Source organism: Carettochelys insculpta, chromosome 5 (genome assembly GCF_033958435.1).
Source record: "Carettochelys insculpta isolate YL-2023 chromosome 5, ASM3395843v1, whole genome shotgun sequence".
NCBI lineage: Eukaryota > Metazoa > Chordata > Testudines > Carettochelyidae > Carettochelys > Carettochelys insculpta.
In genome coordinates, this window is record NC_134141.1 from 88,173,451 (window position 1) to 88,200,571 (window position 27,121).

General features: G+C 42.2%; 1 protein-coding gene across 3 annotated transcripts in view; it reads left to right on the forward strand.

The window, feature by feature from the left end:
* The window catches only part of CMYA5 (cardiomyopathy associated 5), a 63,142-nt gene extending 36,576 nt beyond the window's left edge, over window positions 1-26,566 (forward strand). For 2 of the 3 annotated variants that reach the window (XM_074995468.1, XM_074995469.1), the window contains exons 7-13: window positions 412-561; window positions 1,347-1,493; window positions 4,448-4,595; window positions 12,791-12,924; window positions 15,266-15,365; window positions 17,013-17,189; window positions 18,552-26,566. In XM_074995468.1, the coding sequence (XP_074851569.1) occupies window positions 412-561; window positions 1,347-1,493; window positions 4,448-4,595; window positions 12,791-12,924; window positions 15,266-15,365; window positions 17,013-17,189; window positions 18,552-18,804 (1,109 nt within the window). In that variant the 3' untranslated portion in view covers window positions 18,805-26,566. The remainder of the gene's footprint in view (window positions 1-411; window positions 562-1,346; window positions 1,494-4,447; window positions 4,596-12,790; window positions 12,925-15,265; window positions 15,366-17,012; window positions 17,190-18,551) is intronic. The other variant, XM_074995470.1, reaches the window with a different exon arrangement.
* Window positions 26,567-27,121: the final 555 nt, after the last annotated feature.

Sequence of the window (27,121 nt, forward strand, 5' to 3'; positions counted from 1 at the left end):
TTGGAGATTGGTAGCTGGGTGTGGCCTGGATTTTCACCTATCTGGATAGCAATTATTTTTACTATTTGACATATTGAACTAAATTCTGTCAGCCCCTAACTTTATGCCACCCCCACTCAGATCAGTTAAATCATGTGGGAGTAGTGAATCACACTGGCAAAACTTCATTCCTAACCATTCATTCATTCACCCTTCCCGAATTTAAATGAAATTATTGGCCTAAAATTGCATTGTTATTGTCCTGATTCAATTATTCTAATTAGTCAAACTATTTTTTACTGTAATGAAGCCTTAACTACCTAGCTTCTCAAATAGTCATAGTTAAGGGAAAATAAACCATCGGGTTTCTGCACTCCATGCATGTGCTTCAACATACAGCAGTACAAATAACTACCAAAGTCTGTCTTCCAGTTCCACAGACTCCAAAATTACTACCTCAGGAACCGAACTCTGCTACAAGCACATCAATTGCAGTCTATTGGACTGTGAGTGAAAGGGACGTCATTGATTGCTTCCAGGTGTATTGCATGGAGGAACCGCAAGCAAACAAAGATCAAAGTGGTATGTGGCTGAACCTGCATCTCACCAACATTAGTGCAGCATCTCATATAAAATTGTCTCTAAAGTGAGCCTTAAGAAAAGGTATTGCCATATAAAGGTGTGAAGAACACAGTCTGACTGGTCTTGAAGAGTTAATATTAACAGTAGTCAGGACAGATAACTAAGGAAATGTGAGTTAAGTTTTTATTTTTAAATAGAATAATAGCTAAATATTTTGTCCAAAACATTTTATTTTGAGTGCTTAATGTTAGGTACCTATACTCATCTGGAAGTTCCTTAATTTTCAGAGGTGATCAGTTCCTGTAACGCCTATTTATTTTTTGTAGGAGTTGCAGATACAGCTCTCCACCTCCAAAAACCAGGTGCCTGATTGGGGATTTAAAGGCCTGGCTTGATTCTCCCAATTTGGGACAATGTGTTTTGTGGTGACAAATCAGAAAGAACTTAATAAAAATGCAACAGTTCAACACACCGATGCAGACTTTTCAGAATAGCACAAAATGTTTTATTTCTTAAATATGTAAATTTGAGGTGCAATAAGTCCAGCCTCCCTGATGCCCACGAATAAACCTTCTCATCATCACCTTACACTGCAGAACTCCTTTAATTCCTTCCTGGCTGACAATATTATTGTGGCAAACTTTGTTCCTTTTGCATACAAGCCCTGAAATGATCAATTCCTGTTTTCACGTTGGTCATTAGAAGAGACCCTCAACCATACAAAGTATTTCTAACAGGTGCACATTTCTCTATAATGAGCTGTATGTGTGTGTGTTTGATTCTAGCCTTGGTTGAAGAATACAGAGTTACAGTGAAGGAGAGTTACTGCATTTTGGAAGACCTGGAACCAGATCGCTGCTATGGGGTGTGGGTCATGGCTGTGAACTACACAGGCTGTAGCTTACCGACTGACAAATCCATTTTTAAAACTGGTAAGTATGTTTTGGCATTTAATGATTAGCTCGCAGTTCTTGAGATAGTATCAACTAGACAGTGTTATTAGAAATGTGCGGAAGTATTTGAGTCCATCCACTAGATAATAGGCAAGTCACATAGTTTCTGTACCTGTAAAATTACTGTAATTCATTTAACATACAGGAAATTTGAAAACACACAGAATTTAAAGCATCCCCAACCCTAATCAACCCTGCCTTGTCACATTTATGAATGTTGGTTGTCCGTGGGTGGCTCTGGGAGCATTCATGCAATCTACCTGGGTGTGGTACGTGGCTGTACTAAGTGATAGCAGCACTGGGTGAAGTTTGTTGCTGGTCGCTAACAAAGCATTGGGAGAGACGGTCCATGCTTGAGAGAATTCAGGGGGCCCATTGGTCCCACAGTCCCAGCTGCACCCCAGGGATCCAGTCACAACAGTATTTTTCAGTTCACCTCAGGTAAAGTAAATATATGGAGACACACATCTCATAGAGCTGGAAGGAACCTCATCGAGTCCAGTCCCCTGCCCTCTTAGCAGGATCAAGCACTATCCCTTTTTTTGGTCTCTATTTTGGCCCAGATCCCTAAACGGCCCCCTTAAGGATTGACCTCACAACTCTGGGTTTAACAGGCTAATGCTCAAACCATTCAGCTACCCCTCCCCGCAAAATGTTTCAAGGCAGAGTTGATCTTTACTCTGGCCTGTGTCTACAACTTTTTTCAGAGTTCTTTGTTGCTAGATTTCTTTGTGTGTATCCCCTGAGGGTGGATGAGGCCCTTTCCAAGCCCAGCTGACTACAAAGACTGATTGCTTTCCATTCCATAAATAGTCTCTGCCCCCCACACCCAAGGGCGAGACCCCTTTGGTTAGCACTCCCCATCCACATGGAAAAATCCCAGGTTCAGGATGGATCACGATACCATATGGTATAAGCACCAGTCGTTCCAGGGCCAACCACAGTTTGGGCTAACAGCACAAACAAGACTAATCACAGGTAGTTGGGCAAAAACAACAAGAAGTCCTGTGGCACCTTATAGGCTAACAGATATTTGGAGCATAAGCTTTCGTGGGCAAAGACCCGCTTTGTCAGGTACATGAGTGGGGATTCCAGAGGATGGTCTAAATATACAGGCTCATGAAAAAGAGGAAGTCCCAGCTGGGGTAGTTGGGGTTAGTGTACTGAGTTACTGTGTTCCTAAAATATCCCTAATGGCCCTCATTAGCACATTTAGAATTAAAACCAGATTCACGCTTCATATTTTTAACTTCACATCGGCTATATCTACACTTGCTGACCCTTCGAAGTTGCCACGGGGAAGAATTTGCCTAAAGAAATGCTGCATATGCATCGCAGCACTTCATTAGTAATCTCCCACCACCCTGATTACCATGCTCCCTTCGAAGTTGGGGGCAAGTGTAAACATAGCCATAAAGAATTATATGTGAACAATAATAGGGTATATAGATTCAGCAGATTATAACTTTAACATTTATATGTTGCATGATGCCTTTTGCATGTTATGCATATGCATATTCATATTCATCAGCCAATTCTCATAAAGCATAGGCAGAGGGTATCAATTATCTCCTGATAATGACCAACATGGCACCGGCTGTTATTTGAGGTCTCAGGTGACTCTCTTTGATGAACTAGAATGCACATGTCTCTGCATCTCCCCTGTTCCTGGTCACATTTGGTCAATATCCATTCATTCCTCCTGTTACATATTGATTTCTACTTCACTTCAATTTATTTTTACCTCTTTGGTTCAGCAAACCTTAAGATTCACTAAAACAAAAAATCAATATGTGCTTATATATTTTATAATTAACAAATGAAGTGTGGCCCAAGCCAAAATATTACTCTGATTGAAGTTCTGCAACATTATCCAATTAAAAAAGGACTCATTTTACTGTTGTTTTAGGCACCACATTGGGAATATGTGTTTTCTTTTCAAGTAAATATAATTTCAATTCTAAACTTTTTTAAAAAAAATAATTAGGTATTGATATTAGTATTCCCCTAGAAGAGTTAAGTACAAATCTTGGCAGGCTCAGAGGATGCCATTACTTTGCCCAGTGGTGAAAAGTTTAGTGGGTAAACAAATTCACTTTCAGCCTAGAAGACAAGACCTTGAATCTGATGGCCTAATTCAGGGCATTATTTCACACAATATTCTTTGATCACTTGCAATCAGTGTTCTTTTTCATGTACATTTTCCTGTATGTGCAATAAGGCTATGTATAGTCCTTGAATTTAGGGCATAGGGAAGAAAAACCTAATATTAAATTTTGATAGCTGCATTGTAACAGTATATGGACACAAAGCAGCAGAGTCAGCCCTACTTACTCAGTTCCTCAGCACCATACTCATTTTTGTTGCAGGATGGATGCAAGGGCTCCTGAGGACTTTGCTGTGGTAGGCACAACTGTACTTTGTGCTACTTCACAGGCATATTCCTTAAAGCATCACAGAAATGAATGAAAAAAAAGTGTTTGAGATGATCTAAAGTAACTCTATAAGGAAATTTTGAACTGCATAAGCTTACCTAATGACCTCTCAGGGTGCTTTCTGGGGAGCACTGAACTTGCAACCTTCTGCTCCAAAGCATTAGGAACTACCATTTAAATGACAGAATAAACTGCATGTTGTTCTTACTTTTTTCATAATGAGAAGGGTAAAGTACAATTATTTTCGTGAAAGACTTCTCCACTCATCATTGTCGTCATCATCATCATCATCATAATGTGTTGTTTGCAGTTGTTTTCACACACATTAACTATTTACATATGAGGGAAAATTATCTTCCTATGCTAATTTAGTTTATTTTAGGACTTGCAACATACACATTTTGTGGCTGTCTTTTCACTTCTGTCTGCCTACCATATCTCTTCTGCAGTTCCTGTAGCATGCTTCAAAGCACAGCTAACGTGTTACTGTGTTCACAGCACCCTCTACCCCTGTACTAAAGGCAGAAGACTGTACTGTGTGTTGGGACACTGCGGTCATCCGATGGAGCACGGCCAACTCAGAAGCAACAGAGTGTTTCACGTTGGAGTACTGCAGACAGTATTCTCCTGAGGGAGAGGGTCTCAGGTCAGTCCCTGTGGTTTGAAGTTTGGATAGATGAGATTAAGTAGAAGCTAAGGAAAACTTTCTAGAACATGGATTAGTACATAAGAGATTATTCTGGTTGTCCTGAATTACATGAGGAAGATATCGGCTTCTGGGCCAGATACTGATCTCTGAGATTAGATGGAGGAAAACTAGAAATATTGTAATTTTATTCTGCTAAACTAATGAACCCGTTTACTTCAGCCTCAGTCCTTACACCATCTTTGCTCAGGAAAAGCTTCCGCAGAGCCATTGAGCTAGTCCTTAGCTGGGAAATAAAAGACAGTAAGGGCAAATTCTATTATTTCTATTGCATCTGTGATTTCCCGCCCCCCTTGCTCCCTCCTACAGAACCACTGCAGATGTGTTGCACAGAGAAGGGTAGGGGATAGGAAGTTTGTGTGTGTGTGTGTGTGTGTGTGTGTGTTCAAAAAAAAAAAAAAAAAAGAGAGACCAGAAAAAAATATGTTTTTTGGTGTCACTGCTAGAGCATGGCACAAGGCTTTGTTCATGTGATGTCTTTGTAAAATATGTCACAAGTATTGGTACAATACTGGTATAGAGCCTTCCTTTGTTAAATTGTAAGATTTACAATTAATGTGTAAGCTTTCCTCAGTCCTGATTCATCAGTGAGTTCTATATGGGTGAATGCCTGATCATTTCAGTAAGGCTCCATGCTGGCACAGGGATCTGCCTGTGCAAATCATCTTTCTGTTTTAAAAAAAAAATAATAAACACTTATACGGTAAGACCCCCAATGCAGGAACTTAGCTGACTATGTATCTGTGCAACACCAGTACAATGAGTGGTTTCAGAGTCTGGATATTTTTATTATATAAATAATAATAATAATTCCTAATGTATATAGTCTGAAAATTACAGTAACTAGCTTATCCAAATGATGCATGCAAGCAATTTATAAACCATTTATTCTAGGAGGACAAATAATTATTTATCACTAACAAGTAATCAGGAAAACAACTATCCTGGAAAATGTTCTGTACTAAAACAGGATATTGCTCTGGCAAAGTTATTTTTGCACACAGAAATAAGTGGCCTGATGATGGCTGGTGGCTGCATGATTCAATAACAAAAATACTGACATAAACTTTTGTGGGGTCCCCTTGTGGTTTCCTCTGAATTCTTTGAATGGAAGCATGGGGCACCACAGTAAAAGGAAGCACGGAGTGCATTTTACTGGCACCTCGCATCTTGGGGATATGCCAGGCCCAGGCCATTTACACAGTATCTCTAGGCTCATCCTGTTTTACTCCAGCTCCATAAAGCCCAGGGACTCCCCATGTAGTGCTGGCCTCTTGGCTTTACCTGGAAAGGGGGTTCTGGATTACTAGGGAGGGGATAGAGAAGAAAGTTAATACACCCGCTGGGGTGGTCTGGGCCTGGTGGAGGAAGCAGAGAATGAAGGTGGAGGCATGGGGCAGTAGTGGGCAAGTTGAGGGGGGAGGTTGTAAATCACACACTCCTGCTGTATATGGAAGTTACCAGAAAAAAGTAATACAGCCCTGGCCTGCATTCATATCTCTGCGGGCTGGGGGCTGGATCAGGTGCAAATGGTTGTGGCCTCCTGCAGATTCCAGGAGATCACCGTTTCCTGTGGAGACAATCCTCAGTCCTTAATGGGAGTCTTTTGAAGGAATCTCTACTCTTGTGACTGAAGATGTCCTCCTGGCAGTTTGTAAGCTTTTCCTCACACATCCTGGCTTCCCTTTAATCCTTTTCCAGGGTAGGTGGGTTTGAAACATTCCCATCACTTTCTGTTTTCTCACTGTTCTGCCTTTTCTGGCTGGAAAAGTCAATGGAGCTGTGGGTAGAAGCCAGAAAATTTAGAGAAATGTAGTACTGGGATTAGCTGTGTGGGCTGTACAGATAGAAACTGTGAGAAACATGTGAGACAGGAATTAGTATGATGGGAGTTCATAGGAAGTAGAAATAATCGTGTTTGTGTTTTTGTGAGTGAATTTAATACTTGTGATCAGTGTGAGACTGACACCCGAAGAGGCTGAAATCTTTGATCTATGCATAAAATAAGCGTGGCTGAGGGAATTTTAGGGCAAACATGCCTGCCCATTGCCTTACCAATATGTTTTGAATCCTAAACTGAAGGGGACCACCTCTGACAGCAGAAGACTACTGAGTCTCCGTGTCCAGTCAGTCTTTTTGACACTGCCATGAAAAGTGACAATGAGGGACAGTTCTGGTGATGATTTGGTGACACGGACAGATATCCAATAGGAACTGGATTAAGACCCCCTGCTCCTTTCCTGCCTGCCCCTTCCCTGCCCTGACACCCATCCTGACCCCTGGCCCCCTGCCCAACGAGTTAGCTGGGAATTATGTAGGCCAGGGGCTGGGATGGGCAGCAGCAGCTAGAGGGGATCACCCTCCCCGCAGCCTCCCTCTCGCATTGCACTCACCACCCAGCACTCCACTGCATCCTCTGAGCTGGGGACAGCTAGGAGAGCCCTGGGTATGTCGCAGCCAGGATGCCAACATGCAGGGCAGGTGGTGGTGGAGAGAGGGGTAGGGCAGCAGGGCCGTGGTGCACATGGGCACAGCCACTGGCAGTAAAGATGCTGGAGGGTGAGCAGGGCTGCCGGGGTCAGAGCCAGCTGCAGAGCAGGGGCTGGGGGAGAAGAGCAGGGCCCACTGGGAAATTCCTGCCTATGGGCCTGACAGTGGTGCGTGATAAGCCGCTGCATCTGCAACTAGGGTGAATGGCAGCTGTCTTCAGAGCCTCTGACAATCAGTCCTTAAAAAAACCCAAACGGGCTTAATGATTTTCATGCAGCCACTGAAGAAGAGCCTGCTTCTTCCTTCACTTTTTCAGGGGCAATTCAGACTCCTTGGAGGGTGATGTAGAGGGGCAGATAAGCAGGCCTGAAACACATGGCACAGCTGGAAATGGAACGCAGACCGCCTGATTCCCAGGCCTGTGAATTAGCCATAAGTCCGTCCCTCCCTCTCATCCGGCCCCTTCCAGTGTTAGCTGTATGCAGCTTGCAAAATCATATGCACATTTAGCTCCCAACAGAGATACTGATGATGTCAGCCCAGCTCTAGAAGTTGGGTTTTGTTGGTGGCTTGTTTGAAGGGAAAACAACTATTTAAAACACAGAGGGCATTCTGAACACATCAACATAGGTGTGTTACCCATTGGCTTCCACTGTATTTGAAAGTAACCTCTTTAGAATTTGTATGGAAATAAATGGGATACAATTTTTATATGGATGAAACAACAAGAAATCAGATTTCTCAGGGCTCAGGGAAGCCTCCCATGTTCTAGGCAATTTCTGACCCTTGAGCAACATCAATGAGGTGACACGATCTTGTTTGCCAGTTTAAATGTAAAGAAAAATGTAATTCCTTTCTGGCTTAAAGTCAAATAGTGTTAAATGTAATGCCAGTAATTTGGAGACTGACTTTGAGATTTACATTTCTCATTCTAAGGAATAAGAGCAAGCAAGGAAACGGGAGGGAAAAATGACGTGTTTGGCTTCTTTGCTTTTAATGTCCTTTTTGTCAAAGGTTGTATAGCAACAATATGAAACTGAAAAAACCTCTTGGAAAAGGGCCAGGATGTGTCATGCTTTGACAGTACAATTACCTTTTTACATTTCCAGTTGTCTCTGAAATGTGCAGGCATATTTTAAACAGTGAGTGTAGAACAGAACACTCCACATATTTTGTTAGATTGATTTCCCTTCCTCCATGACAGAAATTACAGGGTTTGATGGTTTGTGCTAGATTAAGGGAGTTCTAACATCACAGTTTATCGCAGGGACCTGGAAATGAAACAGGCTTTTCCCACAGCACTATCAGGTTGTTAACAGTAATGATTCTCTTTCCACATACTAGCTTTATACTCACGTAAAGCAGGCACTAACAGCGCCCTTTTCACCCTAAACTTAGTATTACTAACTAGAGGGCTGACCTAATGCATAACCAACAAAAGTGAGTGCCTGGGGCTCTGAGTGAGAGGAGGGAACAGGCCTCATTGGCTCAGGTTTCCAGCTCGTGCCTTCCTCCAGCAGGACAGACCAAATGACAAGGCATTCAAAGACTTATTTCTCATTTGGGGCTCAGCTTGTGGTGAATCTGGAGTTGGCTAAAATTAACTTGAATGTTGCAAATGAATGTCCATCTTGTTGGCTTATCCTCTTTCATTAGTTGGCACCAGCTGGGCTATTTTTTTTTAAAGCCTTAATCTCAGATAAAATTGGTGGCTTTTATTCTTAGGAAGCTTAAAGCTAGCTAAAATAAGTTACGAAGCACAGTACCTTACTGGCAGACCTGCACTGTTTTACTGACAGGTCCAAGTTGAGACAACTTTGTGCTACTGTCAAATCTGAGATGTCAGTGAAATATTACTATCTCGTATTGAAATGGGCCCAGAGGCAGAATTCACATATCCCCAGACATGGAGGACATCCCAGCCTGAACTTGATGGCTGATGCTACTCGGGACACAAACCATCTTGGTACTGTGAGAGAGTTTGGCCCTGACTCAAGATGATCTGCCTCCTAAGTATTCCTTTAATATCATCTTATACTCTCATCGTGTCTTTTTCCCTGATGCTTCTGTACTTGGACCAGTCTGTCTCCTTTATGTGCCGACACTCAAGGCTTCTTTTCCGCTGGAACTCAGCAGAACTGTGTTCTGGCACCATTTTTTCCCTGCCGGGGATCGTGTGGCTGAGGCTGCTGGTGGTGCTCTATGCCCCAGCTGCATGACTGTGGGGTCCCCCCTCAACTCCCTAGCCAGGGTTCTCACAGCTGAGGCTGCTGGCAGGGCTCCACACTGCAGCCGGTTCCCAGCTGTGGGAATGCAGGGTCCCACTTCTGCCGGAGATCCTGGGGCTGAGGCTGCTGGCAGGACTTGAGTTCCAGCACCCTTTCTTCTAGAAAACGAAAACACTGCCAACACTTAAAGCCCATCTTCACTTTGTTCACCCTTCCTCTAATCACACTCCTTCCACTCAGTCTTTCCAGGATAATCCATTAGCACGATCATTCACATGCTTAAAGGTAGGTACATGCTCAAGTGTCTTGTTGAATTAAATATCTTACTTGACTGAGATACAATTTGTCTATCTCCATCAACTTCAGGTCTGTATTTACTGCTTCTATTTTTGGTATTTGAATGTTTATTTCTCTAATGAGCTTTGGCTTAGTCCTGGTGAGATGTAACCCCCCCCAACCCTTTGACGTTCACTCAGAGTGGAAACATCTTTGAAGGGCAGAGTGATCTTTTTCCTCAAATTTTTAAAGAGAAATACCAGTGCAAAATGCATACAGGAGAGAAATTATATGAATTAGCCCTAGTACTCACAGAGAGTGCAATCCTGCCATTTTTATGGATGCAAAGCTCTCCTTGAAGGTAAAGGACATTTTGCCTTCAAGGGGAATGTGTAGAGGCTGCACGATTTTTGCTCATATGGATAAACATGGCTCAGCTGTGCACTGGAAAATCCTAGTGGATGAGCATTGATGATTCTTCAGTTTGTACTGCTCCCTGGTGGGACAGATGCAGAAAAACAGTTTAGATAAATTAATAATGATGGGTTTATGTAGCCAACTGCATTTGCCAGTCTGTCATACTGTGGGAGTATAGAACTTAGAAATAATAGAGGCAAAGACTCATTGGCTAATCTAGTTCCATCCCACTATCGATGCAGGAGCAGTAACTGTAACTGTGAGACTGTTCTGGTCTCATTCTCAATGTCCCCAGTGAGGGAGTTCCCATCATTTCCCCTGAAAGTACCATTTACATCTGTACAGCATTCAAACACCTAGCAGCTAGTCTAAATGCTCAGATGCGGTGCTGGGGAGATGCACAGTAAGAGCCGGTATAAGAGGAAGCATCTTCCCCATATTTTAGTCCAGAACCCAAAGTAGGTTCCATGCTGTGATCAGTTCCCAACTCTCTCTCTCTCTCTGCTCCTGCCTTGCACAAGCTGGCACACCCGGTCTTGTTCCGACATAGTCTCCCACAACCAGCTCCTCCTTGTACAACAGAGCCATGTGGTTCCATTGTAAGGGATCAGGCATGCAGATGGAGTGAGAATTTACCTCAGAATGTGCCCACCTACATGAACATGGGTCAGCAACCCCGGGCATGGGAGCCAAGAGAGGCATGGGAGATGATTTTCATCAGCAAGTGAGGCTGGAGCTCAGCTCTGCCTCCCCTCCCCCATGCTGTCCGGATCTTGCTCAAAGCCTTGCTGCCCATGGATTAACAAAAGACCAGCTAATGCTACCAACCGCCCTCTAAACGGTGCGGCTCTGCACCTGAGTTTGTTTATTAATGAAGCTGTTGTAAGTAGAACTATTAGTGACTTTTAAATGTATCACTGGCATTCGGACCCGTACGTAGAGGGCAAAAGGTCAAATTTCCACACTCTGCCTCAGAAAGGTTGCTGACTCTTGTAGACAATAATCTACGCTTACATTTGGAAACTGGGTAACTAAATGCTATGTACAGACGGATACTTGTGGGCAAGTAACTGCTAGCTGTGCACTCAGATACAAGTTTTGAGTGCACAGTGGTGTGTTTGTACATTCTAGGGGACTTCAAAATTATGGACCTAGAAAGTGTGAAAATATTAAGTTCAGCCCCTATGTTTCCATCAGAATAAAAAGTAAAGTTCATATTTTTCTAGATGCCTCCAACACCTTTCAAGGTCACTTGAACATGTTTGTTAACTAGAACAAGGGAGGGCTGATTCCTTCACTTTTCCTGGAGTGTATAATGGTGCCAGCTGTCCAGAGTGTGAAAGTGGGAGTTTTTGAGGATCGTAAAGGGCAGGATTAATCAAAGTAGGACACTGAGCCAAGGCAGTTCTCAAAGCTAGCCAGTTAAAGTGCACTGTGTAGCTCAGGAGGGGACACCATACATTTTGGCTGAATGTGGGACACAAGAGCCCACAATCAGATACACCAGTCCCTCGAGCTACGTGAGGGTTGCGTTCCCATGCACCCTCGCACAACTTGGATTTTGCATGAATTGGGGCAGCTTTTTCCTGGTGGAACACATGTTCTGCAGCCAGGGAAGCAGCAAGAGCACCTGGAGCTCCTTGTGAAAGGTAAGTCCTGGGGCTGGAGAAGGTTAAGCCTGGTGGTGGGTTGGGGCTGTGGAAGGGGGCCAGAGGAGTTAAGCCTGGGATGGGTTAGGACTGTGGAGGGGTGGGCGGTGGAGTTGAGCCAGGGCTGCACACAAGGAGGTTGGTGGATGAGTGGGATGAGCTGGAGCCGTGTGGGGGTGGGAGTGGGTTGAGCAGGAGCCATGCACAGGAGTGGTGAGCTGGGCCAGAGCCGCACGCAGGAGTGGTGAGCCAGGCCGCAGGAGATTGAACTGGGGCTGTGTGCAGAGGTAGTGAGCCAGGGTGGGGGTGGTGAGTGGGAGCCACGTGCAGGGGTAGTGAGCTGCATGGGGAGGGGGCATAACTGGGGCTGTGCAGGGCCAGGTGGGGTTGAGCCAGGGCCGGGGCGGGGGGCGGGATTTCGAGCTGCGCTGAACTTGCATTAATGCGAGTTACGCGCACCTCGAAATCACACATTTTGAGGGTTTACTGTATCTGTAGGTCCCACGTGTTTTCAAAGAGTGGTAATTTCCACTCACTATTGTAATCTGTATTTAAGCAGCTCTGTCACACAAGCTGCATGTTCTCACATGCAGCCATGTCTATTGCAGGTTTTATCTGTTGCTTTACTTGTTCATCTGGCAACATGGCCATTTTACTGAGAAGATCTATGAAAATTAGGGATCCTTATTCTCCACGGCCGTACACTTTGTATATTCACCTCCACCTGGGTAATCTGAACACAAAGCAGGTATAAAATGCTATTAGTCCAATTTTACACCTGATGTGCATTGGTACAAATAACTACAGAAGATTCAAGATAGTAGAAACTCAAGTCATTTTGAAGGAATAGACCAGTAAATTGAGGGGACGTGTCATAGGTAAAACAGCAAAATCCATGTGTTATCTGAAGATCTATCTGTCTATGATTCCATCCAACCTTCATATTTTTCTACAATGCTCAGCACTCTATATCCAAGTACAATGTTACATAGCTGCCATGGCTTGGCTGTTTGTATAAAAGATCACTTGGTAATTATGATAGGTTAATGTGCAGTTTTTGTTGACATTTTGCTAGATCTTTTGCTGGAATAAAAAAGCCTGAACTGAAAGTTAACCTGCAGCCCAATGTGAATTATTTCTTCTATGTGAGAGCTGTCAACTCATCTGGGACAAGTGAACAGAGTGAAGCTGCCCTCATCTCAACAAAAGGTAGCTCCATTTTCTGACACCAAAACAGTGGGGTAAAGTGGCACGGCAGCTGAAGATAGTATCATTGCCCCAGAATGTAATGCTAAAATTTACTCTCCAAAAGTAACCAGTTTATTGTGACATACTGGGCCTCATGGGCTAGGTCTACCCTATGGGAGCTATTTTTGGGATACGGTGGTATCCCAACATAGCTACCCACAGCTAAGCAATGTGCCCGTTTTCTCAAAACAGTTTTTGAGACAACAGGTGCGCTATTTCAGCATCCCTGTGCACCTCATCGCAGGAAGAGTACAGGGCTGCCTCAAAATAGGGCTTTAGAGAGTGCCTATTTTGAAATCTACTCAAAATCAACTTCTCAAATTGCGTAGTGCAAATTGCATAGCTTATTTTGAGGATAGGGGGCCATGTAGACATGGCCATAGTGATTTGACTGACATTTAGTGTGAATTGCGAATAACTCATTTGAGTTTAGCAGAGTTACGCCAGTATAAAGCTGGTGTAAGTGAAATCAAAATCAGGGCCATTGGAAAGTGTCCAGTATTCTTCAGGTTCTGGAGTTTTGTATAACTCCTGTGAATGTAAAAGTCCTAAACAACACCAAGTTCTTCCCTTTTTAGACCTATGCACCCCCAGTGAAATCAACAGTTTTAACAGTGAAGAAAAACTGACCTTTTGCATTTCAAGTCCTTGAGTATGTATTGGGTTGTTTTTTATTTTTTTTTAAAACCTTGGCAGGACATTTCCGGATAATAGATTCCATTCATTAATTATACAGAATGACCCTGAAGCACAACTAAAAGTTTGTATTTGTACTTTTAAAGAAACTTAGCCCAGTGTTTTAGGAGACGATACCTTCTGGGAAGCTCAGAACTGAAGATGTGTGTTTTGAAAAATAATGGTTTAACTTCAAAACTCTATTGATACCAGGTATCTCTGGGATGCCCAAAGAGTTTTTGAACTACTCTAACCCCTTGAGAGCCTCTGTCTTATTTGGCACAACATTACTATTATAAATGAAAAATATTTTGATGGAGGCAAGACAGCCTGAGGCATTAAGACTGGTAAGGAAGTTTGGAGAAAAATTACAGCAACCAATCCTATGTAAAGTAGTTATACAATTTTCCAGAGTATCGCTAATTGTCTTATTTTAATCTTTGAGTGTGTAATTGCCTCTGGCACATTCACAGTGAGACTGTATTTGTGATTGTGCTGCTCTAGTGGGAAACTGGATCACTATGCTATTGACATTCAAAACTGCTGGGCTCCCCTTTGTGAAGCTTTCATGGTTATTTTGGAAAAAACTGCAAAAAGAGTGAAAGATAGATTGGCTCTTCGTCAATGTTGGTAGCTACTGCTGCTCTCACTACAGAATTGTTTTATCTGTGGGAGGATGAAGCAGGGAATAGGCTGCATATGCGGGTGTTGCCCTGATTGAAGGCTTACCATGTGCATACTCCTCCTTCTCGTGTGGTGAAAATAACATGGATCTAAGCTGCCATGTGCAGATCCAGAGCTGACTTTCGCAAAAAGGGCGATGTGCTTAAGCGTGCAATGTTTGGGCTCTTGCCCTTCTCTAAGGGCTTGTCTGTACTATGTGAAAGATCGACCTGGTCAGGGCTGGTCTTCCAGAGTGTCTGGTAGAGACACTCAAAATCCATCTGTCTGGGGTCGGCAGTCAAACCCTGTACTCCTCACTAAAGGAGGAGTAAAGGAGGTTGATGTGAGAAACGATCCTGTTGACCTCCTTTAGTGAAGACAGTCAAGTAAATTGATTTCAAATACATTGATTCTAGCTACGCAATTGCTGTAGCTAGAACTGAGTATCTGAAATTGACTGATTCCTGTAGTGTTGACCTGCCTAACAGAAAACTCATTTGTGATGAATAGTAACAGAGAGGGAGCTGTGCTAGTGTATATACTATCAAAACAAAAAAGCAGTCAAGTAGCACTTTAAAAACTAACAAAATATTTTATTAGGTGGTGAGCTTTCGTGGGACAGACCTGCTTCTTCAGACCATAGCCAAACCAGAACAGACTTAATATTTAAGGCACAGAGAACCTTTTTGGTTTTTGGTTCTCTGTGCCTTAAATATTGAGTCTGGTCTGGTCTGGCTATGGTCTGAAGAAGTGGGTCTGTCCCACGAAAGCTCATCACCTGATAAATTATTTTGTTAGTCTTTAAAGTGCTACTTGACTGCTTTTTTGTTTTCATTCCTGATGGTGTGTCTTGCTTCCATAATAGTAATTGTTGTTGTCTTGCTTGGTCTTCTGTGATTCAGTTCAAATGAGCATTGGAGTCCTCCTAATTTGGTTTGTGTTTCTTTGTCATGCCTAATAACAGGAACTAGATTTCATGTGATGAGTGACACAGCTCATCCAGCTTTGCAAGTCTCAGGCAACGGAACTGCGGTATGCCTTCCTGAGAGAACCAATTTCTCTGGGTAAGCATCAGACTCTTACACATGGAAGTTCTGATGTCTCATGAAACCTGACTTGTAGTTAAACCCAGATTTGCACCAATTTACCTCAAATGGTGGGGAAACTTTTTGTTAAATTGGTGCAATGTTCATTAAATTGGTTGTAACTGAGCCTACGTTAGAAGGCTGCACCAGTTTTGCTGTTGTATTTTCTACTGATTTTGTTAAATCTGTGCAAAACCTATACCTTTCTTGTGTAGTCATCTCGCCCTGCATCAGATGGGTGCAAAATGCTTAATCAAATTAGGGTGACCTTGTGTCCCATTTTTAAAGGGCCAGTCACATATTTAAGCCCCCCTAAGAATGTCCTGACTTTTCCTTCAAAATGGGAAAACTGCTCTGTTTTTATTGTCTTCCCCTTGTTGGTACTGGCAGATCTTGCTGCTGGCAGGATCCCTGATTGCTAGTCCTCTGCCCATCAACAGCGAGTGTCAGTTTCAGTGGCCAAAAATAGGGGTGGTCTTGAGATGAATGTACAGCACACAGGGCCAGCCCCCTAACCCCAGGCCCATCAGTGCAGCCCCTGCTGGAAGGCTTTTGACTAGCAGGCCCTTGTCTGCAGTCCCATTTTTGGCCAGCACTTGCTGCAAGCTGCAGTAGCTGGTGAGCATGGGTAGGCAGTGGCCCGTTACAGGTTACCTCTGCTGCCCACCCATCGACCCTTTATGTGCTCTCATCTCACTGTCCTTGCTCTGCTTTGCCATTTCCCGCAACCCAGCCCTGCCCCTCATCTCTATCCCCCAGCCCATGGAGTGCAGCCCATTCCTGGTGCTGTGTAGAACCAGCCCCTGGTCAGAGCTCTCAGCTCACCAACAGCCTGGCTAGCAAGCTCCTTCCTTTGCCCACCGTCTCTGGCCGAATCAGTGCCCTTGGAAAGCCCAAGACCCTCTCACCCAGGGCGCTGTGCAGTAGGAACCAGCCCTCTGTGTGCCAGAGCCCCACACAGTGCTGGCACAGGGAAGCCTCTCTGTCCTTCAGTGACGCTCTGGAGTAGCTGTGTATGGGGAGGAAGCAATTTCTAGCCTGTTCACAATCCAAACTTTCAGGCTCCAGAGCAGTTACTGGGCAGAGACTTAGCCCCCTCTTCACCCTCCTTCTCTGCCCTGGCTGCTGACCTTAAGGAGCACGGGGCTGCCCTGTCTGTTAGGCAACTCCTCTGCTGAACCGCTTCGCTGGCTCAGTTCACTGAAGCCCCTGCAGCCGACAGGGGAGCAGGCAGGGAGAGAGGGCATGATGGAGGGTGCAGAAAGGAGGTGGGAGTGAGTGTCTGGATGGCAGGCGGTGCAGGAGTGATTGAGGGGCTCGGAGTCTGGGTAATGGGGTGCACTTACCTACCCCTGACACACATGGCTCAGCTCCCACTCCCTCTGCTCCCAGGCACCTGCCTCCACTGCTTTATGGGACCACAGGAAATTTGTACACACCTATGATAAGCGAACATCTGGCTAACTAAAATCATGCTGGACGATGGATGTTGCCGGACTAGAGAGCTTCAACCTGTATCTAACCAATATAAGATACTGCCCCGTGCTGTGACGGCATGTGATAAAAAGACCATTATGCAGTCACTGTGCTGAAATACTGGCTTTTCTGTGTTCTCTTCATTCATAGACTTCCATCTGCCCTGGGTGAGCTGCTGCCAGCTCGTGGTCAGCATTACTGGGAAACCACCGCCACTGGATGCCAAGTCTACCGGATCGGTATCTGCTATAACTCTACCCCACAATGCAGCACCCTGGGACAGGATGATACTTCTTGGTGCATATGTTGTTGTTCTACACAAACAAGGTAAAGCTGAGTGAGTCTAGGTCCTTGTGAAGTAATGTTTTAGCTCATGGTAGAAGACATCTTTGTTTATCTTTATTTCTTCAGATTTGAGTCACAATTAAAAAGATACCTTTACAAGAGCTGTAGGACACTTGGTCTGGCAGCAGCTTCGCACACCCAACAGCATTAAAAACCAAACATTTATCAGGAGCAAATAAAAGAACCTTAGCCCAACCAGCCAGTGAATCAGGAACAGGGTTCTGAGGGGCATACCCTCAACCGTCTTGCAAAACTCTATCAAAAGTCTTTTTGAGCATGTGCAGAAGGTTGCTTCTGGAACAATGGAACAAGTTCCAGGGTGACGACACCCAGAATACCCTGACAGGCTGTCCACTCTTTTATAATGAGGGAGACCTAGCTTGAGCCCCCTATTAGCTGCAGTTGTGGCATGGGGAACAGGACAGGCCCAGGTTACATTGGGCCGTATCAGCAGGGCTATGATTTGTCATGGAGGTCCCTGTGGTTATGGTAATTGTGAACTTGAATGGAGACGGTGCAGTTTTGGAAATGGCTTTATAAACACATTTGATGAGGCCTGAGTGGTGGTGAGGCCTGGCACACAGGGTTCAGCACCACTCAGGTTTGGCCTGTCTGCTCCTCTCCCTCTATCTGCAGAGCAGTGGATGGCCAAACCCAAGTGGTACTATGAACCCATGTGTCAGGTTGCAATGCTCAGCAAGAAAGCCAGGCCCAGCCTGGTGGGACAGAATTGCTGCTGTGGGGTGAGAGTGAGGTGGGTTTATTCACCTTTCTGTCTTGTCTTTTTTTTTTTTTTAAACTGCACTTCTATTATGAAAAATACCAAAAATTCCTAAGCCAAAATCCTACTTTGAACACACCACAGGTTCAAGTAAAGTGCTAACCTTTGGCACTTTTTAAGTTTATTTATTTTTTATTTACTCCTAAATTTGAGCATATTAGCAACAGTCAACTAAATGTAGCATTTGAGATAATCTTGTGATGATCTTGCGAGGTGCTGAGTATCTGCAAAGCCCCATGAAGCCATAACAGGGCCCAGAGGCTAGAAAAATGAAGGTGGCATTGATAAATAAGATCAAAATGAGTGTCTTTCTCCTGGGAGAAAGGTCTTGGTCTGACAAGGGGCTAGTGTAAGAGTTCAGCGTGTACAAGGCAATGTTGTGAAATAACCTCAGTTTAGGTGTGGAATAAATTTCTTCTCCTTCAACGTGTGGACTGCACTTTGCAAAGTACTTGTGTGAGAGGCAACGATTTGTTAATGGCTGGGAAACACATGGTGACAGCTTGTTTCTGATGAATGGGCTCTTGGATTCTCCTTTTGTTTCTCTTTCCCATCCCCTCCAGTTTCATCTATAAATTCTTCCACTGTGGTGTAATGAGTGATGTTTACATGACGGAGCAGCCAGCCCGGGTTGGCATTCTGCTGGATTATAATGGTGGGAGACTTTCATTCTTCAATGCAGAAAGAAGACTAGTTCTGTTCACCATCAGGCACAAATTCACCAATCCTGCTCACCCTGCCTTTGTTCTGGAGACAGCTGGCGTACTCAACCTGCACACAGGAATGGAGCTGCCAGAGTTTGTGAAGTACAGCTAATATCTTACTTTTAAACTATCTGGAAGACAACCCGTTATCTTTGTTTTTGTGTTGTCGGAGAGGGTATCTTTTTTTTTTTTTTCTTAGTGGACTTTGCTTACACCATTCTCCCATACATCAACACTGATTATAATTACAGACATAGCATTCTGTGCGTGCAGAGAATAATAGATTTCCTCCTACTAGTATGTACCTTGTGGTATATAATGAGTTATTCTTTAGAGGAAAAAAAAGGTGTATATTAGAACTGAGCATTGGAAGGGGGAAATGGAAATTCATGAACAGGACCTGACATCTTTATACCGATAAAAATAATTACAATACAAGCTGAATTTTTTTACTTGCATTAACAATCTTGTATATGAGATAAGTGTTTCTCTGCTTGCGCTTTAGAAATGTGCATTTCTACAAAAATACATGCAGAGGAAGTAAGATCAAAGGGGCAATGTTTTCAAACCAGCTTCAAACTAGCTTCCAACTTTGCTCACAAAAATTTTGAATCTATGAATGCCACATTTCCCCCCATTCATGTTGTTCAGACGGTCAGTGATGAGATCTGTGCACACACATGCCACTTCTCAAGTGAATAGAAGTTCAGTGAAAATATGCGTGTGCAGTTTTGGAGTCCCACATTAGAAAGTGTTGGCAGTGGTTTTTGCCCTAAAATTACTGCTTGGATGGTGTAAAGGCTACCTAGGGCCTTGGGGCCTGGAACTGTGGAGGAAAATTGCCATCAATCTTCCTGTGATTTGTCCCTTACGTTGTCTGACATAATTTCTGTTGCCTTTGAGCTTACCTTACTTGGTGTCACACTTATGTATGGCACTCCCATTGCCTCTGGTCTTCTCTGCCTTTTTGCCCCGTTTCAGCTTTGTCTACCCCAGCACTGAGCCCTCGTTAGCAAGAGGCTTTGCTTGGGTGCTATGGTGATGGGCTCCATAGAAATTGCGAGGTAAGAAGACAAAGATAGCATCTGAATATGATTAAGCATTGCCAGCAAAGCTCTGTTCTGGTATTAACACTGCCCAGTGTTAGATAGGCTGTATTTTGAAGCACTTAATAGAGTAACACTATGGATCCTTCCTTTTCTGGCTGTATGCTGTGGTGATGGTGCCAGTGAACCCGCGTGACCCGCTGTGTATTCACCCTAAAGGACAGCTGACAATGTAATGCATGCTGCCCATCCTTGTGGTCACCTGCTCTTCTCCTCTCTGTTAATCCCTGGTACCCCCTAAAATAATTGAGGTTTCAGGCATCTAATTGAGGGGAGTTGCTGTTAAAAATAATTTTTAATTAATTATAGTTTAGGTTTCTGCTTGTCAAGTTCACAATTGGTGTCCAATCTGCAGTCTGTTATTTTATTTATAATTTATTTTAGCTGCACCTAAAAGAATGCTAGAGGCATCAAAAAGCAATCGTAAGACATGCTTCATATCCCATGGGCTTTATTCTCTGATTCTGGTATAGTGACAAGGATAACAAATACCAGGGAAGGACAAAGTGGGAATGATAAGATCATGCACTGGTTTAGTTCAAGCCTGTGCACATCCTGATGAGTCAGTTAAAAGCACTTTCTTGTTTTAAGAAGCTATTCCTGGCTCCATGCAAACATCCTGGAAGGAGTGCAGCCTAAAAAGACCTTTGAATTGAGAGATGGATTCAGCTGGCTTGTTGGCTTGGGACAGGGGAGAGTATTCCATGTGTGTGAAGGGGAAAGTGTGAGAAAAGCCTCAAGGTGGTGGGAAGAGAAGCCGACAAAGGAGGCAGTGACGGCGTTGATATGATCACAGCTGCATGGTGAGGGGTGGGGGCAGGGTAGAAGTATAGAACGACGAGAGACTGGCTGAGGTGAAGTCAAAGGTGTAGAAGTTGGATTTCACTGGATAACTGAGTGCGTAAGTAATATAGGGTTGAGCTTTGCATAGCTGAATTCAGAAAATGTTTATGAAAATGAAACTAAAGCTGCAGATCCCAGTTTTTCAATTATTTTACCTTCTGCCTCCTCTATTAATTGTCATTGCTGCATCCTTGCAGGGCAGCTATGTCCCATCGCCCCAGGAGAGGTTGATTCATCAGCAATGACTTGCTGTATTGCAGAGGGGACAAACTGGGGTTGAGGAGACTAAGATTTCAAAACCACTTTTTGGACGTAAACTGGAATCTTTCAGGCAATAGTTAAAAATGACAAAACAAAGCCTTGTTTATAGCCATTTATTATTGTACCGGTAGCATTATAATAGTCCTTCTATAGCAAATGCTTCTTCAAAATGGTTCCAATGATACAAATACAGTATTTCTCTCTGTTTTGAAGGACTACCTGATCGTGCTTTCCTGATGTATTGTGTAATTCCAGTTATTCAAATTCCCTTTCTCCAAAAATGCTGGTTGTCTAAATCCAGTGAGTCCCTCATGTTGACCTATGTTCAAAATAGCACTTCTAGTTAGCCAAACATTTGGTTATCCAGAACTTTGACATCCATTTAGCTAAATGGGAGAGTACAGTATTTTTACATTTACATTTTAAGCTTCAGTTTTGACCTTGGAGGTCTATGTGCATAGCACCAAAAAGAGGAATGTGCTTGTGGTACTATTAGTAAGCTGTTCCCAAAACTTTGATTTCACCAGGATTTTGCCATTTGCCTACTGTGAAAGCTAGATTTGTCAAACACACAAAATGGTGGTTGTTTGCAAGGCATAACTCTACACTTTTGTTAGTTGTACACTTCTGTCTGAAAACAGAAGGACTGGAGCATTTTTCATTAGTATTGTTTCCAAATAACTCTGGAAATAACCAAGACACATGAACTGGTCAGATGCAAAGTAAATATGTGACATGTCATATAAAGCTGTAATTCTCACAAGTAGATTTTGGATCAAAGTCTGTTTCAGTTATATCCATGCACATGAGAGCAGAATTTGGCCTTTTTGATTTATAAATTTAAGCAAGGATTCTACCGATCCACATACAGGGTGAAATCTTGACTTAATTATATTGAATGGCAAAATTGCCATAGGCTTCAGTGTGACCATGATTTCTCCAAGACCCAAATATATTTTCTGAGAGGTATATGGATAATCTTAATTTTACCACTAATCCAAGAATAATGCAGTACAGAATGCTAAAATATGTGGACAGCACCTATTTAATTGACCAGTTTCAAAATATGTACGAGAGAACATAATAGAACATTGGATGCTGGTAGGGTAAGGATGCATATATTTAAATGGGAAAAAGCACATTGCATAATAACAATTAGTTCTTGGATTGTACACATTTTTGTTTGCAATTGAAAGAAACCATCTGTAAGAAGTGAGGAGCAGGGTGTATATATTTGCTGCCCATTCTGATGCTGGTTAAGGGGTTTTTTGTTTGGTTTTATTTTTTGGAGCTATCAAAAGAGTTTATTTCTTGCCTAATGCCAGTCTCAATTACTAATCTGGTCCATGTTAATTAACGTTCCATGAACAGCTATCTTGGAAGCTCGTCCTATCTTGGAAGCCAGAAAAGCACACCATAAACAAAATGTATTTCCCAAGCTTTGTGAGAAGTGCAGTGTTGAAAGCCCACAATATGATCTGCCAAATTACAGCAGTGTGCGGTATAAACTCTGCTGCCCCACAGAACCTAGAAATGCACTTATGAAGGGTTTTTTACTTGCTTTTTTGAATACCAGGCAGAGATGAGCTTCTAGAATTTATTTACCAGAATGTGCTTCTAGTATAAGTTTGAATACAAAATAGAGTCACTGATGCTTTTCACTGTGAAGTGTAATGAATCAAGATCTTGGGGCTTGTTATGCCCATTTTTCTGGATCCTGTGATTAATAGCTACTTATACAAAAACAAGATCCAAGTAAATATATTGCTGACGTTCTTGAGGATGTTTTTGTTTAATGATACCTTATCAACTGTGTGAGTTATTTTTGATGCATAGCTGCTAGTTCATCTGGTAGTGCCTAAGACATTTTTTCCAAATGCTAATGAGTTCATGCAAGATGTGTACAGTCTGTTCATCATTCCATGTTTATCATTGCACAGGTGCTCTTCAGAGTCAAGAAAAAGCCACAGTAAGAAACTAGGGATGTTTGGAGTAGCTGGGGATGTGTTTTTTATCCTGAGGCATGGTGCAGGTGGTATTAGCATTAATTAATATTTGGCCTGATCCAAAGCCTGCTGATTGCACTAGAAAAATTCCCAACAGCATTACTGGGTTTGGATTAGGTCCATTACATCCTTGGGCTCTGAGGTGAGAACATATGCCTGACTATAAGAAATTAACATTATTTTCTCTATTCAAAACAAGTGCTGAAAGGGACTCTCGCTAGTAGAGATCCACAAATCTTACTTAGGCCTTTCTGATCCAGCAAAAAGCTAAATGCTCCATTTTGATGTTAGTTTGTAATAGTATATATCAAGTAGACCTTGCCATTAGGAGTGTACTGCAGAGCATATGGGGGGTGTCTATGAGCAACAATTTTTCTATTCTGTAGCAGTCACTGGCATGTTAAGGAAAACATCACTGAAGTTTCAATTTCTTTGTACTAAAGGTAGTCTAGAGAGACCTTATTTTAGGGATACAGAATGGAAAAAAGAAAAAAATACACTAGTGATTCTGGAATTGGATTATGATAATCAATCACCAAGCCTACTTTAAAACATATCATGTAGGTGCTGAATTCCATTATTGTGATGGCTTCTTTTCATATATGTGCGAGCTACATATTCTTATTGCCACTGTAGGGATGGGTTGTTTTTTTAAACAGTGTATATATCTATAAGAAGACTAATGTGAAGTTAGATTCATTTGGAATTTCTCTTTTCCAAAATCATACACAACTTGGAGCTTCAGATCGTTTGGGGTTAATTTGGATTATGAAAACAGCAATGGATGTTATAGCACCATTAATCTGCATGAAGTCATTCATACTTAACTAGCAAGGAATCCATAATTACCTATCAAGAAGCTAGATCCTGTCAGATTGTTTACCTAACCAGCCACGAAAAGGAACAGTCCCATTCAGCCTTCAACAGTATATTGTACAAAAGAGTTTCAAAGTTTGTTGTACCAAACAGGGACATTTTTGCTTATGTTCTACACGGTGGAAGATAGAGTTCTCTGGTCTTGAAGCACAACTCATGACGTGAGGGAATGGAGCAGGGATTCCTCCCAAATGGAAGAATTGTCCCAATTATAGTTAATGCATCAGGTGAACAGTGTACAGTTTGAAGTAGAGTTCTACTCTCAAAAATGACATACTATATATAAATGGTGCATTCTTACACAAGGCATATGTTGCCTGAGTGAATTCAGAAATGCCTAGGCTCACTTACCGACAAAAATACTTGTTTACTTCTTTTAGTTTATTGGGGCTAGCTCGGAAGACTCAATGCTGTTAATGATGAATGGTGTTAATAACTGTACTCTATAACGTATTATGCACCAACAGATTTGTAACTAAATTCTAGTCAGCTATTCATTCATGTAGCCACCAAAGACCTGGGGATTACACAGATGTTAACTAGGGGCATAACATGCTTTGCAGAATTTTTATTTAGGTGATAAGACATGAGGAGAGAACCCAGTGTGACTTTGAGCCTAATTTGAGTTTGCAGGGCTGACCATGAGAAAAATCACCTTTCTGCCTGTAAGTTAACCACATATTACATATTCCAATCTTCTGGGGCCCTAAGATCATCCTGAGAGGTGCTTTGAGAACTGACTCATAGGACACGGTAAATATGTCATCCCACCCGCCCATTTCACAGAGTCACTTTTCAAAGTAGAACTACCCCTTCAGTTAAAATTAACAAAGGTTATCTATAACTGTGTACTAGTTATCTGCATGTTTTCCATTATATTTCCTCAACTATACCTATCAAAATTCACGCTTATAAAGCCATGAAGCCCCACTGAATGATAAAAAACAGTAATATGTAGACTAAAACCAGAAGAAGAAAATGTTTTGCTTAAAATGCCCATAATATGCACAGAGTTATCTGTGTAAATTCTGATTACATATCAAGGAATCATGCAGTTCTTTCTTATACATCTACATTTTCTTACCTCTATTATTTACAAAATACCATGTATAAAGTGATTATTTACATGGACACTTCCAGGTTTATCACACTGTCAGTGCTTAATAAATACATATTGGGTATTTTATCTGTAAAAGGGTGAGGTTTGCTTTCCATCTCTTGCTTTAAAAACAGTTAAAGATTTTCCTTGTTTCAGGTAATAGCACATTTTATATAGGAGCACAAGACATTACACAGCTGTACGGACAGTTCTCATAATCATAGTATCAGAGCACCTTTGAGCTTAAGCTAGGGGCACCTCTTTGGGAAAGGAAGTGTCCATCATAACTGGGTCCATGCCTGCAGAATGTATTTTTATAAAACTCCCATTGAAGTTTAGGGATGTAGGGCTGCAAGATGGGGCCCCATATGGTTATTTACAATTGACTGCATGCGTATCTAAACTACTGTCCCTGAAGGTAAGAGTCTGTAAAAGTAATACACCAAAAAAGAAGAAAAGGGGCAAATCCCCCTTCTCTTACTCAAGCAGGTAGTTTCATAAAAGCTTATTAGAGGATTTGGCCCATTTAGTGTCACCCTTTTTGTTTCCTTTGTGCATGCACAACAACTCTTCATTGTCAGATTATAGCATTTTGGCTGTTTTTTCTAAAGGTCTTCATTAACAGCCAAAAAAGTAAGATGCTAAAAGCCTGTGTTGTTACATGCACTTCCCTTTAAAGTCAGCTGTTTTTCAAACAAAGCTAGAATTAATTATGGAATTGTTCACATTAGCACAACCCTTTGTTAACAAATACAGTCCTGATGTTGTGTTAAGCAAATTGATTTGATCTTCTGGAGCTTAAACTGTAGTGAGTTTCTCTCTCAGCAACTGAGCTATGGGCTGGTAGTTAAAACGTCTTTTAAAATATAGCAATATTAAACTGAATTATCTGCATTACAGATTTTTGAAACTAACATACTGAGAATTTTCATTTTGTATAGACAGTACTGTGGATATTGTGACATACATACCTGGTGGATAGTAATGAACCTTTTAAACTGAAATCTGTGACTGTGGAATAGAAATACCTTGGTATCTCTGTTTTAAAGATGATGTACATTGTGTGGCCAAAATTCTCCCTTTTTAAGCTGCATTGACGTTGTCTTATCTGCAGTGCAGAGGCAATAGAGAGAATTAATGGTTGCAGTGTAATGGGCTAATGTAAAGCCACAAATGTTTGGTTTAATGAGATGCCAATAAGGAGGCAGATTAAAAAAATTTAAGGACCCGTCCTCTGAGGACATGAAGGGGGAAGTTAGGAGGACAGAATGTGTAATAAGGATCTGTGTGGTGGAGTCAGAGCATAAGAATGCAATCAAGGGGGGGGGAATTTTCACAATACATGATACATACATGACATCTTATTTAAACTGGCTGTAACCTACTTTCTAATGTAAACCCAGGTTCTGCAAAATGAAAAAGAAAGGTGGAAACAGCAATTTTACCACCACGTCAGCTAGGTGTTTGACATTGCTGGAAAGAAATACAGGGGAAAGCCTGAGACACATGCTGTATTTAAATTCTTCTTTGTAGAAATAAAGATTATTTTTGTAAAGTGTGTTACTTTTTAACAAATGCATTAAATATGAAAATTCATCTGCTTTGTGTTGTAAAATGCTGTCTGTTACCCATTTTGATGTTGGAAAAAATGTTAAGTGGTTATTTCATTAAACCTACTCAGAGAAAACATCTTTTCTTGTCCCTTGTTCAAAAATCTCCATTAACCAGTCATTGAGAAGACAGTTGTTGGAACAATTGTTCCTTTTGTTTTTTCCTTTTTTCTTAAAAAAAACAAAAAACAAAAAAAAACAAATGACCTCTCCGGTTTATTCAGGGTATGGCTGTTACTGTTGCTATTTTGGGATAAAAACGTATCCCTCCCAAAATAACAACTCCAAGGCTAAACACCATGCTCAAAATAGCAATGCTATTTCGAGCACAGTATTCCGTTCCTGCTACCCCTCGTCAGAAGAGAGGTAGCGGAAACCTTGAAATAGCCCCTTATTTCAACATTCAGTGGACAGCCCCAAGTTTGAAATAAAGTAACTCAAAATAATTTACACAATTTTAAGTTAGGGAGAGAGTGTAGCCATAGTCTCATAGAGCTAGTTAAAGCAGATTTCCCCTTCTAGGGGTTAAATTTTCACCAGTTTTGCTTGGGGCTGCCAAGCTCCCCAGGAATTGAAAGGGGCCTCTCCTGTCATCAAGCTATTCAGCTGAGTGGTGGACACTCCTAGC